The sequence below is a fragment of the Trachypithecus francoisi genome, unplaced genomic scaffold (genome assembly GCF_009764315.1).
Source record: "Trachypithecus francoisi isolate TF-2019V2 unplaced genomic scaffold, Tfra_2.0 Lachesis_group12, whole genome shotgun sequence".
Lineage (NCBI taxonomy): Eukaryota > Metazoa > Chordata > Mammalia > Primates > Cercopithecidae > Trachypithecus > Trachypithecus francoisi.
The window spans coordinates 37595162-37608958 of NW_022681457.1; the positions used below are offsets into that span (position 1 = coordinate 37595162).

At 36.5% G+C, this 13797-nt stretch overlaps 1 protein-coding gene across 1 annotated transcript in view; it reads left to right on the forward strand.

Annotated features, from left to right (window-relative positions):
- The window catches only part of MSH4 (mutS homolog 4), a 127525-nt gene that overhangs the window by 49978 nt on the left and 63750 nt on the right, over nt 1-13797 (forward strand). The window contains 1 exon segment of the mRNA XM_033225331.1: nt 1124-1191. Within this exon segment, the coding sequence (XP_033081222.1) occupies nt 1124-1191 (68 nt within the window).

Genomic DNA, 13797 nt, shown 5'->3' on the forward strand with positions numbered 1-13797 from the left:
AGGAAGGGAGCTGAACTCATCCTTCTATCAGGAACCCACTCTCGTGATAATAGCATTAATTCACTCACAGAGGCAGAGCCCTCATGATTTAACCATCTCTTAAAAATCCCACCTCTCAAGACTGTTGCAGTGGGGATCAAGTTTCCAACACATGAACTTTGGGGGGCATATTCAAACCATAGCACAGGTATCGCCTCACTTAATTCTCACAACACACCTGGGAGGTAGATGTTATCAGCATTTAAAAGATGAGAACAGCTATTGTTTACAGAAGTTAGGTAACTCTTGGGAAGGTTATGTGGTTAGTGGTTGAACTATACTTTTAAACCAAGCATCTTTTAAGTATCATGAAGAAAAGTAAAGATCAAAAAGGTGAGAAGAAAATTATGATAGACAATATCAAAACCAGAGAAGTAGAGTTTCAAGAAGGAAGGTAAGTCGTGTTGCTATAATCGAATACCTGAGGCTGGGTAATTTACAAAGAAACGAGTTTATTTGGGTCACAATTCCAGTGACTGGAAAGTCCAAGAGTATGGCATTGGCATCTATTCAGCCTCTGGTCAGGGCTTTCATCATGCATCATAACATGGAGGACAGTCAAGGAGGAAATAGACACATGCAAAGAGCAAAATGAGGGACATCCTCACTTTATAACAACCTGTTCTTGTGTGGGAACTAGTCCCTTTCTGTGTAAACTAATCTAGTTTTATTAAGGGGTTAACTCACTCATCTCGGTAGGAATGGCACTAAGCTGCCTGTGAGAATGGAGCCTCTGTGACCCAAATGTTTTTCCACTAGACCCCACCTATTAAATGTTTTATCTCCCAACATTGCCACACTAGGAATTAAGATTTCGACATGAGTTCTGGTGGGGACAGGCAAACCACAGCAGAAGGGATGGTTAGCAGCATTAAATTTTGAGGTGAGATTGAGTACTCAAAATTAACAAAAGGACATTAGAATTTAGTTATATTCCTTTTACACGTAAGATAAAGAAGACAAAACAGGTAATATTTGCAGGTAGAACTGTTCTATTTTATTCTTTGAGGATAGTATTTTACATAGTCAATATTTTCAACTGTACCATAAAGTTTAAATACTCACATTTGTTTGTTTGTTTCAGTTATATCAAGATTTCTTGATACAGAGCAGCTTCTTTCTGTTTTAGTCCAAATTCCAAAGCAAGACACGGTATGTTTTTGTATACATTTTGTGTTTTATTATACATTATGTGATGGAACTTGTCTTAATGTAATGTAACAATTGGAAAATATCAAAATGTTTTGGGAAAGTCCTTCATTATTGATATCTGGAGTATTTTATGCCATTGTAGAGGAAACTTTTTTCCTAATGTATTTTCCTGTAGGTTATAGTGAAATTTAAAATTTCAGTCAGGCATGGTGGCTCATGCCTATAATCCCAACACTTTGGGAGGTCAAGGCAGTTCAAGACAAGCCTGGGCAAGAAAATGAGACTCCATCTCTACAAAAAATCAAAATATTGGCTGGGCATGATGTTGTATGTCTGTAGTCCCAGCTACTGGGGAGGCTGAGGTGGGAGGATAACTTGAGCCTTGGGAGGTCAAGGCTGCAATGAGCTGTGTTCACATCACTGCACTCCAGCCTGGGCAATATAGTGAGGCCTTGTCTCAAAAAAAAAAAAGAATTGTTTTTTAGATAGTTAAGGAATTGGCCTATTTTTACTGATCAAATATTAAGGAGTTACATATAATTTTCAAAAGACTTAGACTATAATAATATTTGCCTAATAAATAACTAAAATATATTAAGGCTAAAGAGTTTAGATTCTTCTTAAAAGTGATCACTATGTGAAGTTTGATTAGTCTTCAAATACTATTATTATTATTATTATTATTATTTTTGAGATGGAGTTTCTCTCTGTCACCAATGCTGGAGTGCAGTGGTGCGATTTTGGCTCACTGCAACCTCTGTCTCTCAGGTTCAAGCAATTCTCTTGCCTCAGCCTCCCAAGTAGCTGGGATTACAGGCACCCACCACCATGCCTGGCTAATTTTTGTATTTTTAGTAGAGATGGAGTTTCACCATGTTGGTCAGGCTGATCTTGAACTCCTGACCTCAAGTGATCCACCCACCTCGGCCTCCCAAAGTGCTGGAATTACAAGTGTGAGCCACCACGCTTGACCAAGTCTTCAAATATTCTTAACCTTTAAGAATGAAACAACATCTTTACTGCATATTTTTCAAATTTAAATAGTGCTTACAGGTACATTCTATAAAGAAAGTAATAGCTTTCATTCTTCCGTTTATGATGAACTGAAGAATATTTACTATAATGAAATACAGGTATATTTTTGCCCATATGCATAAAAAGAAAAGAAGTCTTGCACATCAATAAAATTTAATTTATAATTTGATGACATTTGTAAATCCATTGAAAGCTAATCTATGTTTGGGAAGCCTTTTTGTATTATAAAGAAAATACTCTTACAGTTCATTTATAATAAAAGCATCACTAGACTGAAAAGCTTTAGCTGTTGGGCAGGCACAGAACTTAGTTTCCTTAAATAATTGAAGCTGCTTATATTTCAATATATACAAATGGGAAGTAACCTAAAACAACTGATGTTTGGAATTAAATTAGCAGCCCTCATAAAATAAGTTTGGAAGTATCCTTTGCTCTTTAATTTTCTGGTAGAGTTTACATAGAACTGGTATCATTTCTTCCTTACATATTTGGTGGAATTCACAAATGAAGCCATTAAAGCCTGGAATTTTTTTGGTAGGAAAGTTTTTAACTATCAATTCCACTTATTAAATAGGCATAGTACTCTTCAGGTTATCTATTTCTTCTTGAACGAGCTTTGGTAGCTTGTAGCTTTTAAAGAATTTTTCATTTCACCCAACTTTTCAATTTATCAGCATAAACTGTCTCATAATACCCTTCTTATATCTGTAAAATTGGCAGTAATATACTCTCTCATTCCTGATGTTGATAACTTTAATATGTTCTCTGTTTTTCTTAATCAGCCTGGCTCGACGTTATCAATTTCATTGGTATTCTCAAGGAACCAACTTTCTATTTCATTGGTTTCTCTTTTTTTCTCCTGTTCTCTATTTCACTGATTTCTGGTTTTATCAGTCTTTCTTCTGCTTACTCTGTGCCTACTGTTCTTTTTTGAGGTTGTAAAGGAGGAAGCTGAAGTAACTGATTTGAGACCTGTTTTCCTTCTAATATAAATATTTTAGTACTATAAATTTCTCTCTGAGCAATACTTTAGCTGTATTCCACAATTTTAGATATGTTGTGAATTCTTTTTCATTCAAAAAGGTCAAAACAAGTTCTAATTTATTTTTAAAAATTCTTTGATGTATGGGTTTTTAGAGGTATGTTATTTTATTTACAGTATTTGGGGACTTTCCAAATATCTTTTTGTTATTGGTTTCTAACTTAATTCCCCAATGGTCACAGAACATGTATTAGATCCTTTTAGCTTTATTGACATTGTTTACATGGCCCAAAATAGAGTTAATCTTAGTAAATGTTCCATGTCAACTTGAAAACCATGTGTATTTTACTGTTGTTTGTTGGAGCGTTCCATAAATGTCAGTTTGTTCAAGTTGTGTGGTAGTGTTCTTCAAATCTCCTATATCCCTAAGGTGTTTTACATTTTTGTTGTTGTTGTTGTTGTTCTTTTTGTTCTATCAGTTATTAAGAAAGGAGTGTCAAAATCTCTAAATGTAATTGTGGATTTGTCTATTTTTCCTTGCAGTTTTATCAGTTTTTATCTAATGCATTTGGAATCTTTGTTATTAGTTTCATACACATTTAAGATTGCTATGTCTTCTATAAATTGAGACTGTTGTCATTATTAAATGACCCTTTTTATCCCTAGTAATATTTTTGCTATGAAATCTACTGTGTCTAATATTAATATAGCCACTCTGGCTTTCTTTTGGTTAGTGTTGGCATGGCATATCTTTACCATCCTTTTGCTTTTAACTTATTTTTGTCTTTACATTTAAAGAAGGCTTTTGTAGGTGAGACATAATTAGATCTTAACTTTTTGCATGCAATCAGAGAATACTTTACTTTTAATTGAGGTATTTATTACATTTATTTATTACTTTTATTTATTACTTAATAAGATTATTGATATGTTTTATTTAAATCTGCCATTTTTTTTCATCTGTTTACTCCCTTTTTTTTTTCTGCCTTCTTTTGTATTATTTTTTATGATTCCATCTCATTTCCTTTGTTGGCTTATTAGATATAACTCATTGCCTTTATTAGCTTAATTATTGATTTAGGGTTTATAGAATACATCTTTAGCTGAATTCAGTCAATTTTTGTTTATTTTTTATTTTATTTTTTAAGACAGAGTCTTGCTCTGTCACCCAGGCTGGAGTGCAGTGGCGCCATCTCGCTCACTGCCACCTCTGTCTCCCAGCTTCAAGTGATTCTTGTGCCTCAGCCTCCCTAGTAGCTGGGACTACAGGCATGTCACCATGCCATGCTAACTTTTGTATTTTTAGTGGAGATGGGGTTTCACCATGTTGGCCACACTGGTCTCAAACTCCTGACCCCAAGCAATCCACCTGCCTAGGCCTTCCAAAATGTTGGGATTATAGGTGTGAACCATCAGACACAGCCTCAGTCCACTTTTAAATAATATTATAATATTTTACATATGATATAAGAGCCTTGCACTAGTATACCATCATTTCCCTCTTCCCTAACATTATGCTATTATTGTAATAGGTTTAATTCTACATATATTTCACAATTCATTTTTAAAAATAAGACAGCTTTATTGAGATGGAATTACATAGATTACAATTCATGCATTCAAAGCCTATAATTTAATTGTCTTTAGTGCATTCACAGAGTTGTACAACCATCACCACAGTCAATTTTAGAACATTTTAATCATCCCCAGAAGCAATCCTGCACCCACTAGCAATAACTTCCCATTCCTTCTAACCCCCTTTCCCTAGCCTTAGATAACCACTAATCTATTGTCTGTCTCTACAGATTTACCTATCCTGGACATTTTATAGAAATGGAACATTTTAATATGTACAGGTAGTCTTTTGTGACTGGATTTTTTAACTTAGCATAATGTTTTCAAGTTTCATGTTGTAGCATTTATCAATACTTTATTCTCTTTATTAACAAATAATATTACATTGTATGGCTATAACACATTTAGTTTATTGATTTATCAGTTGATGATATTTAGGTTGTTTTCACTTTTGACTATTATGAATAATGCTATGAATATTTGTGTGTAAGTTTTTCTAGGTACATACATTTTCATTTGTCTTGATATATATCTAGGAATGGAATTGCTGGGTCATGTGATAACTCTGTTTAATAATTTGAGGAACTGCCAGATTGTTTTGCAAAGTGACTTCATCATTTTAGGTACCCACCAGCAGTGTTTTAGGATTCTGATTTCTCCACATCTTTGCCAAGATTTGTTATTATCTTAGTTTTTGATTCTGGTGAGCCTGTTGGGTGTCTCATGGTTTTGGTATGCATTTCCATGATGACTGACAATGTTGAGCATCTTTTTATATGCTTATTGGCCATTTGTATCTTCCTTGGAGAAATATTTATTCATATTATTTGCCCATTTTAAATTGGGTTGTTTGTATTTTTATTTCTGAGTTGTAAGAGTTCTTTATGTGTTTTGGATACCAATCCCTTATTGTATATATGATTTGCAGATATTTTCTCCCATTCTGTGTGTTGTCTTTTCACTTTCTTGATTAAATTCATATTAATCCCCTACCAGAAAAATGAATATTCACTCTTTTTTCTTCCTTATCTCACACAAACACAGATACTTACATCCCTACTTTTCATCACCCAGTATTATTATAACAGTTTTAGTTAGATCAAAATTATTATGAAAATTAGTATGTTATACAGAGCTGAGCCTGCATGACTTTTTGTGGGCTTTTCCCCAGAAATCAGTAACTATTTTTCTTTTTTTTTTTTTTTTCTTTTTTTTTTTTTTTTTTGAGACAGAGTCTTGCTCTGTGGCCCGAACTGGAGTGCAGTGGCCGGATCTCAGCTCACTGCAACCTCCGCCCCCCGGGTTCACGCCATTCTCCTGCCTCAGCCTCCCGAGTAGCTGGGATTACAGGCGCCCGCCACCTCGCCCAGCTAGTTTTTTTGTATTTTTTTAGTAGAGACGGGGTTTCACCGTGTTAGCCAGGATGGTCTCGATCTCCTGACCTCGTGATCCGCCCGTCTCGGCCTCCCAAAGTGCTGGGATTACAGGCTTGAGCCACCGCGCCCGGCCCAGTAACTATTTTTCTTTCCCTTTTTTTGTGTTTTGTTTTTTTTTTGAGATGGAGTTTCACTCTGTCACTCAGGCTGGAATGCAGTAACGTAATCTCGGCTCATTGCAACCTCCGCCTCCCAGGTTCAAGTGATTCTCCTACCTCAGCTTCCCAAGTAGCTGGGGTTACAGGCACCCCCTCCACGCCCAGCTAATTTTTGTATTTTTAGTAGAGATGGATTTCACCATGTTGGTCAGGATGGTCTCAAACTCCTGACCTCAAGTGATCTTCCTGCCTCAGCCTCCCAAAGTGCTGGGGTAACAGGCATGAGCCACCACACCTGACCTGAATTATTTTATTGTTAGATTCAAGTTACACAATATTGGCAGAAATATCACAGAAGTGATGACGTGTTCTTCTCATTGCATCTTCTTATATGGCACATAATTTTGATTTGTCTCATTATGATGATAAGTTTGTATACTTGGTTGAGAAGGTGTAAAATTGCTGTACAATTATGATTTCCCCCATTTCATTAATAAGTATTTTGTGGGGAGGTAGCTTGAAACCATGTAACTATTTTGCTCTTCTTTCAATTTATCCAACTTTCAATTTATGTATGTATGTATTATTTAATCCATATGGACTGATGATTTTATATTCAGTAGTCTATTACTGTCAATATTTATTTTGATTCTCACATTGTCTCAGATTTGACCTGTGCAAGCCTCTTCTAATTTGCTTCTATGCTCTTTGGAAATGCATCCACAATTCTTTGAGAACTTTATCATTTTCTGCCTCAAGAAAATAAGCCAGGCTTATCTTGTACTTTCCTTTGTAGCCTTTGAATCAACTATTTCTTCCAGGAGTCCTGGTTCATTTTAGTGAGGAATGGTATTAGAAATTAAGATATGAGCACCAGGTGTACTTATTGCTATTGGGGTATCACCGTTCTAAAACCCCTCATGGCTAGGGAATAAGTGTATGTATGTATGTGTATGTGTGTGTGTGTGTGTGTATATGTATATATGCATAAATATAGATATTGACCTCTATATTTATTTCTGTATTTATCTATACAAAATAAAATTATGTGTTTGTACCAATACTTCCAATTTCAATTTACCATCACAGGGTTCATACTAGTTTTCTCTCTTTCCATATTAGTAACTCTCTTCTCTGTCAATGAAAAACCTGATGAGAAATCCTATTATCCAATGAGCAGTCCTCATTATTCTTAATATATTAATATATTTGATATATTCAGGAGGAATACCAATCTCCTACTACTGCCACTCCCTCCCCCATGCAGATACCATCTTCACTCTGCCTATGCTCTAGTACTCCCTGCTGAACGGTCTTCCTATGCAGAAACCCTTCTTACCTCTCTCAGGCTCAAGCTGCCCTTTATGCAGAGGAAGCTTTCCTCAGCCTACTTGGAATCCAAAACTTGTGTCAGGGTTTCCCTCTTCCCTTGCATGAATAACCTCCTGATGTTCATATTCAGGCTAATATACCCTTGCTAGGTAGACCTTCAGTTTAGATGCCTTCCTGGCCTCCTGTGCTGTACCACCCCTCCGTCCTCTCTCTGCTCTGGCTTTACCTCTCCCACACCAACGATGCTGTCTTCTTCCTATTTGTGCCCTAACAACTAATACTACATCACATTGTTCGTATTAAAATAAAATGATTTTTCAGTATATATGGAGGGTTCTTCACTTTATTTTTGAATATGTTGCTAGCCTAACCTTTTTATTCTTTGCATTTGTTTAACAGTATTGTTGGAATCAGTAAATGTTTTAGGATTTTCAGACATTTAAACATGAATAATCAATATAAATATAAACAAAGTACCACGGTTAACGTTTATGATCTTTTGCCAGATGTCACTGCTTTGGATGATATTTTTGAAAGAAAAATATCTTAAATACTTAAAGAACAGTTTTTACTTGTGAATAGCATATTTTACATAGAAAAATGCAATGCAGTTTAATAGAGCAAGAAATGGCTACTTTATATAGATAATTAGTATTTGTATTAGTTTAGTTTTTTTTTTTTTTCTTTCTTTTTTGAGACAGAGTCTCACTCTGTTGTCCAAGCTTGAGTGCAGTGGTGTAATCATAGTTTACTTTAGCCTTGACCTCCCTGGCTTATGCGATCTTCCTACCTCAGCCTCCTGAGTAGCCAAGACCACAGGCATGTGCTACCACACCCAGCTAATTTTTAAGTTTTTTGTAGAGATGGGGTATTGCCTTTTTGCCAAGGCTTGTCTTGAACTCCTGGGCTCTAGCAATCCTCCCATCTTGGCCTCCCAAAGTGCTGAATTTATGGGTATGAGTCACTGTGCCTGACCTGTACTAGTTTTCCAAGACTGTGTAACAAAACACTATGAACTGCACATCTTAGAATAATAGAAATTTATTGTCTTACAGATTTAGAGGCTAATAATCTGAAATCAAGGTGTTTTAGGCCATGCTCTCTCTGAGAAACCTGTAGGGGAATCCTTTCTTGCCTCTTCCTAGCTTTTGGTGATTTGTTTACAATTATTGCCATTTGTTGGCTCGAATCTTCTTAACTCCAATCTGTGTTTCCTCATCAAAGGGTGGTCTCCCTGTGTGTCCACGTGTTCACATGGCTGTCTTTGTATGACATCAGTATTACTGGATTAGGGGCCTACCCCACTCCAGTATTACATCGTTGTAACAATTACCAACTGCTGGAATGACCCTATTTCCAAATAAGACCACATTTTGAGGTACTGAGGGTTTAGAACTTCAACAGAATTTTTTTGGAGGGAACATAATTCAACCTTTAACAGTGTATAAGCAAAGGCTGTGTTTCTATTTTACTACAGGAAAGAATTAATCATCAGATTATACCTGACAGTAATCTCTTTCTTGTCAATTTATATAACATATAGTATTATACAGTCACACAGTTTCATACAGTGTCACTAGTTACAGGAATTAGTAATATACATATTTTTGCACTAGACCATTTCTGGTTAAATTAGGAAAAAATATCACTTTGACCAACTGGTTTTCTGAGAAATATCTGTGAATAGCTTGCCTGCTTCTATACTCAGTTTGACTATCAGATTTTAGAAAAGTTTTCTGGTCTAGGTTTAAGGTAATTCAGCAAACTAAGAATCTGGAAACTTTTTTTCTGTTCAGAAAAAAAAAATTATAATTGGTGCCATAAGGTTTTTAAGGGTCAATGTTACTTCACATTTTTTTTTTTTTTTTTATATATACTTTAGGTTCTGGGTTACATGTGCAGAACGTGCAGTTTTGTTACATAGGTATACACTTGCCATGGTGGTTTGCTGCACCTATCAACCCATCACCTACATTAGGTATTTTTCCTAATGTTATCCCTCCCCTAGCCCCCCACCCCCATAAGCCCTGGTGTGTGATGTTCCCCTCCCTGTGTCCATGTGTTCTTTGTTCAACTCCCACTTATGAGTGAGAACATGTGATGTTTGGTTTTCTAATCTTGTGATAGTTTGCTGAGAATAATGGTTTCCAGCTTCATCTGTGTCCCTGCAAAGCACGTGAACTCATCCTTTTTTATGGCTGCATAGTATTCCATGGTGTACATGTGCCACATTTTCTTAATGTGGACATTTGGGTTGATGGATATTTGGGTTGGTTCCAAGTCTTTGCTATTGTGAATAGTGCCGCAATAAACATACATGTACATGTATCTTTATCATAGAATGATTTATAATCTTTTGGGTATATGCCCAGTAATGGGATTGCTGGGTCAAATGGTATTTCTAGTTCTAGATCCTTGAGGAATTGCCACACTGTCTTTCACAATGGTTGAACTCATTTACACTCCCACTAACAGTGTAAAAGCACTCCTATTCCTCTCCAGCATCTGTTGTTTCCTTACTTTTTAATGATCACCATTCTAACTGGCATGAGATGGTATCTAGTTGTGGTTTTGATTTGCATTTCTCTAATGACCAGTGATGATGAGCATTTTTTCATATGTCTGTTGGCTGCATAGATGTCTTCTTTTGAGAAGTGTCTGTTCATATCCTTTGCCCGTTTTTTGATGGGGTTGTTTGCTTTTTTCTTGTAAATTTGTTTAAGTTATTTGTAGATTCTGGATATTAGCCCTTTGTCAGATGGATAGATTGCAAAAATTTTCTCCCATTCTGTAGGTTGCCTATTCACTCTGATGATAGTTTCTTTTGTTGCACAGAATCTGTTTAGTTTAATTAGATCTCACTTGTCAATTTTGGCTTTTGTTGCCATTGCTTTCAGTGTTTTAGATGTGAAGTCTTAGGCCATGCCTATGTCCTTAATGATATTGCCCAGGTTTTCTTCTAGGATTTTTATAGTCCTAGGTCTTATGTTTAAGTCTTTGATCCATCTTGAGTTTATTTTTATATAAGGTGTAAGGAAGGGGCCTAGTTTCAGTTTTCTGCATATGGCCTGCCGGTTTTCCCAACACCACTTATTAAATAAGGAATCTTTTCCCCATTGCTTGTATGTGTCAGGTTTGTCAAAGATCAGATAGTTGTACATGTGTGGTGTTATTTCTGAGGCCTCCATTCTGTTCCATTGGTCTATATATCTGTTTTGGTACCAGTACCATGCTGTTTTGGTTACTGTATCCTTGTAGTAAAGTTTGAAGTCAGGTACTGTGATGCCTCCAGCTTTGTTTTTCTTGCCCAGCATTGTCATGGCTATGAGGGCCCTTTATTGGTTCAATATGAACTTTAAAGTAGTTTTTTCCAATTCTGTCCAGAAAGTCAGTGGTAGCTTGATAGGGATAGCATGGAATCTATAAATTACTTTGGGCAGTATGGCTATTTTCGTGATATTGATTCTTCCTATCCATGAGCATGGAATGTTTCTCCATTTGTTTGTGTCCTCTCTTATTTCCTTGAGCAGTGGTTTGTAGTTCTCCTTGAAGAGGTCCTTCATATCCCTTGTAAGCTGGATTCCTAGGTATTTTATTCTCTTAGTAGTAATTGTAAATGGGAGTTCCTCTCTTCCTATTTGAATACACTTTATTGCTTTCTCTTGCCTGATTGCCTGGGCCAGAACTTCCAATACTATGTTGAATAGGAGTGGTGAGAGAGGGCATCCTTATCATGTGCCAGTTTTCAAAGGGAATGCTTCCAGTTTTTGCCCATTCAGTATGATATTGGCTGTGGGTTTGTCATAAATAGCTCTTATTATGTTGAGATACATTCCATTGATACCCACTTTATTGAGAGCTTTTAGCATGAAATGCTGTTGATTTTTGCTGAGGGCCTTTTCTGTATCTATTCAGATAATCATGTGGTTTTTGTCATTGGTTCCGTTTTTGTGATGGATTACGTTTATTGATTTGTGTATGTTGAACCAGCCTTCCATCCCAGAGATGAAGCCGACTTGATCATGGTGGATAAGCTTTTTGATATGCTGCTGGATTCGGTTTGCCAGTATTTAACTGAGGATTTTTGCATTGATGTTGATCAGGGATATTAGCTTAAAATTCTCTTTTTTTGTTGTGTCTCTGCCAGGCTTTGGTATCAGGATGATGTTGACCTCATAAAATGAGTTAAGGAGGATTCCCTCTTTTTCTACTGATCAGAATAGTTTCAGAAGGAATGGTCCTAGCACCTCTTTGTACCTCTGGCAGAATTCGACTGTGAATCCATCTGGTCCTGGACTTTTTTTGGTTGGTAGGCTATTAATTATTGCCTCAATTTCAGAACCTGCTATTGGTCTATTCACAGTTTCAACTTCTTCCTGGTTTAGTCTTAGGAGGGTGTAGGTGTCCAGGAATTTATCCATTTCTTCTAGATTTTCTAGTTTATTTGCATAGAGGTGTTTATAGTATTCTCTGATGGTAGTTTGTATTTCTGTGGGATCAATGGTGATATCCACTTTATCATTTTTTATTGCATCTATTGATTCCTCTCTCTTTTATTCTTTATTAGTCTTGCTATTGGGCTATCTCTTTTGTTGATCTTTTCAAAAAAACAAGATCCTAGATTCATTGATTTTTCTTTTTTTTTTTTTTTTTTATTATACTTTAAGTTCTAGGGTACATGTGCATGACGTTTATATCATGTATAACTCCCCATGCAATCCCTCCCTCCTCCCCCCTCCCCATGATAGCCCCAGTGTGTGATGTTCCCCTTCCCGAGTCCAAGTGATCTCATTGTTCAGTTCCCACCTATGAGTGAGAACATGCGGTGTTGGTTTTCTCTTCTTGTGATAGTTTGCTAAGAATGATGGTTTCCAGCTGCATCCATGTCCCTACAAAGGACGCAAACTCATCCTTTTTGATGGCTGCATAGTATTCCATGGTGTATATGTGCCACTTTCTTTATCCAGTCTGTCACAGATGGACATTTGGGTTGATTCCAAGTCTTTGCTATTGTGAATAGTGCCGCAATAAACAAACGTGTGCATGTGTCTTTGTAGTAGAGTAATTTATAATCCTTTGGGTATATACCAGTAGTGGGATGGCTGGGTCATATGGTACATCTAGTTCTAGATCCTTGAGGAATCGCCATACTGTTTTCCATAATGGTTGAACTAGTTTACAATCCCACAACAGTGTAAAAGTGTTCCTATTTCTCCACATCCTCTCCAACACCTGTTGTTTCCTGACTTCTTAATGATTGCCATTCTAACTGGTGTGAGATGGTATCTCATTGTGGTTTTGATTTGCATTTCTCTGATGGCCAGTGATGATGAGCATTTTTTCATGTGTCTGTTGGCTGTATGGATGTCTTCTTTTGAGAAATGTCTGTTCATATCCTTTCCCCACTTTTTGATGGGGTTGTTTGCTTTTTTCTTGTATATTTGTTTGAGTTTTGGTAGAGATTCTGGATATTAGCCCTTTGTCAGATGAGTAGGTTGCAAAAATTTTTTCCCATTCTGTAGGTTGCCTGTTCACTCTGATGGTAGTTTCTTTGGCTGTGCAAAAGCTCTTTAGTTTAATTAGATCCCATGTGTCAATTTTTGCTTTTGCTGCCGTTGCTTTTGGTGTTTTAGACATGAAGTTCTTGCCCATGCCTATGTCCTGAATGGTACTACCTAGATTTTCTTCTAGGGTTTTTATGGTATTAGGTCTAACATTTAAGTCTCTGATCCATCTTGAATTAATTTTCGTATAAGGGGTAAGGAAAGGATCCAGTTTCAGCTTTCTACTTATGGCTAGCCAATTTTCCCAGCACCATTTATTAAATAGGGAATCCTTTCCCCATTTCTTGTTTCTCTCAGGTTTGTCAAAGATCAGATGGCTGTAGATGTGTGGTATTATTTCTGAGGACTCTGTTCTGTTCCATTGGTCTATATCTCTGTTGTGGTACCAGTACCATGCTGTTTTGGTTACTGTAGCCTTGTAGTATAGTTTGAAGTCAGGTAGCGTGACGCCTCCAGCTTTGTCCTTTTGACTTAGGATTGTCTTGGCAATGCGGGCTCTTTTTTGGTTCCATATGAACTTTAAAGCCGTTTTTTCCAATTCTGTGAAGAAAGTCATTGGTAGCTTGATGGGGATGGCATTGAAT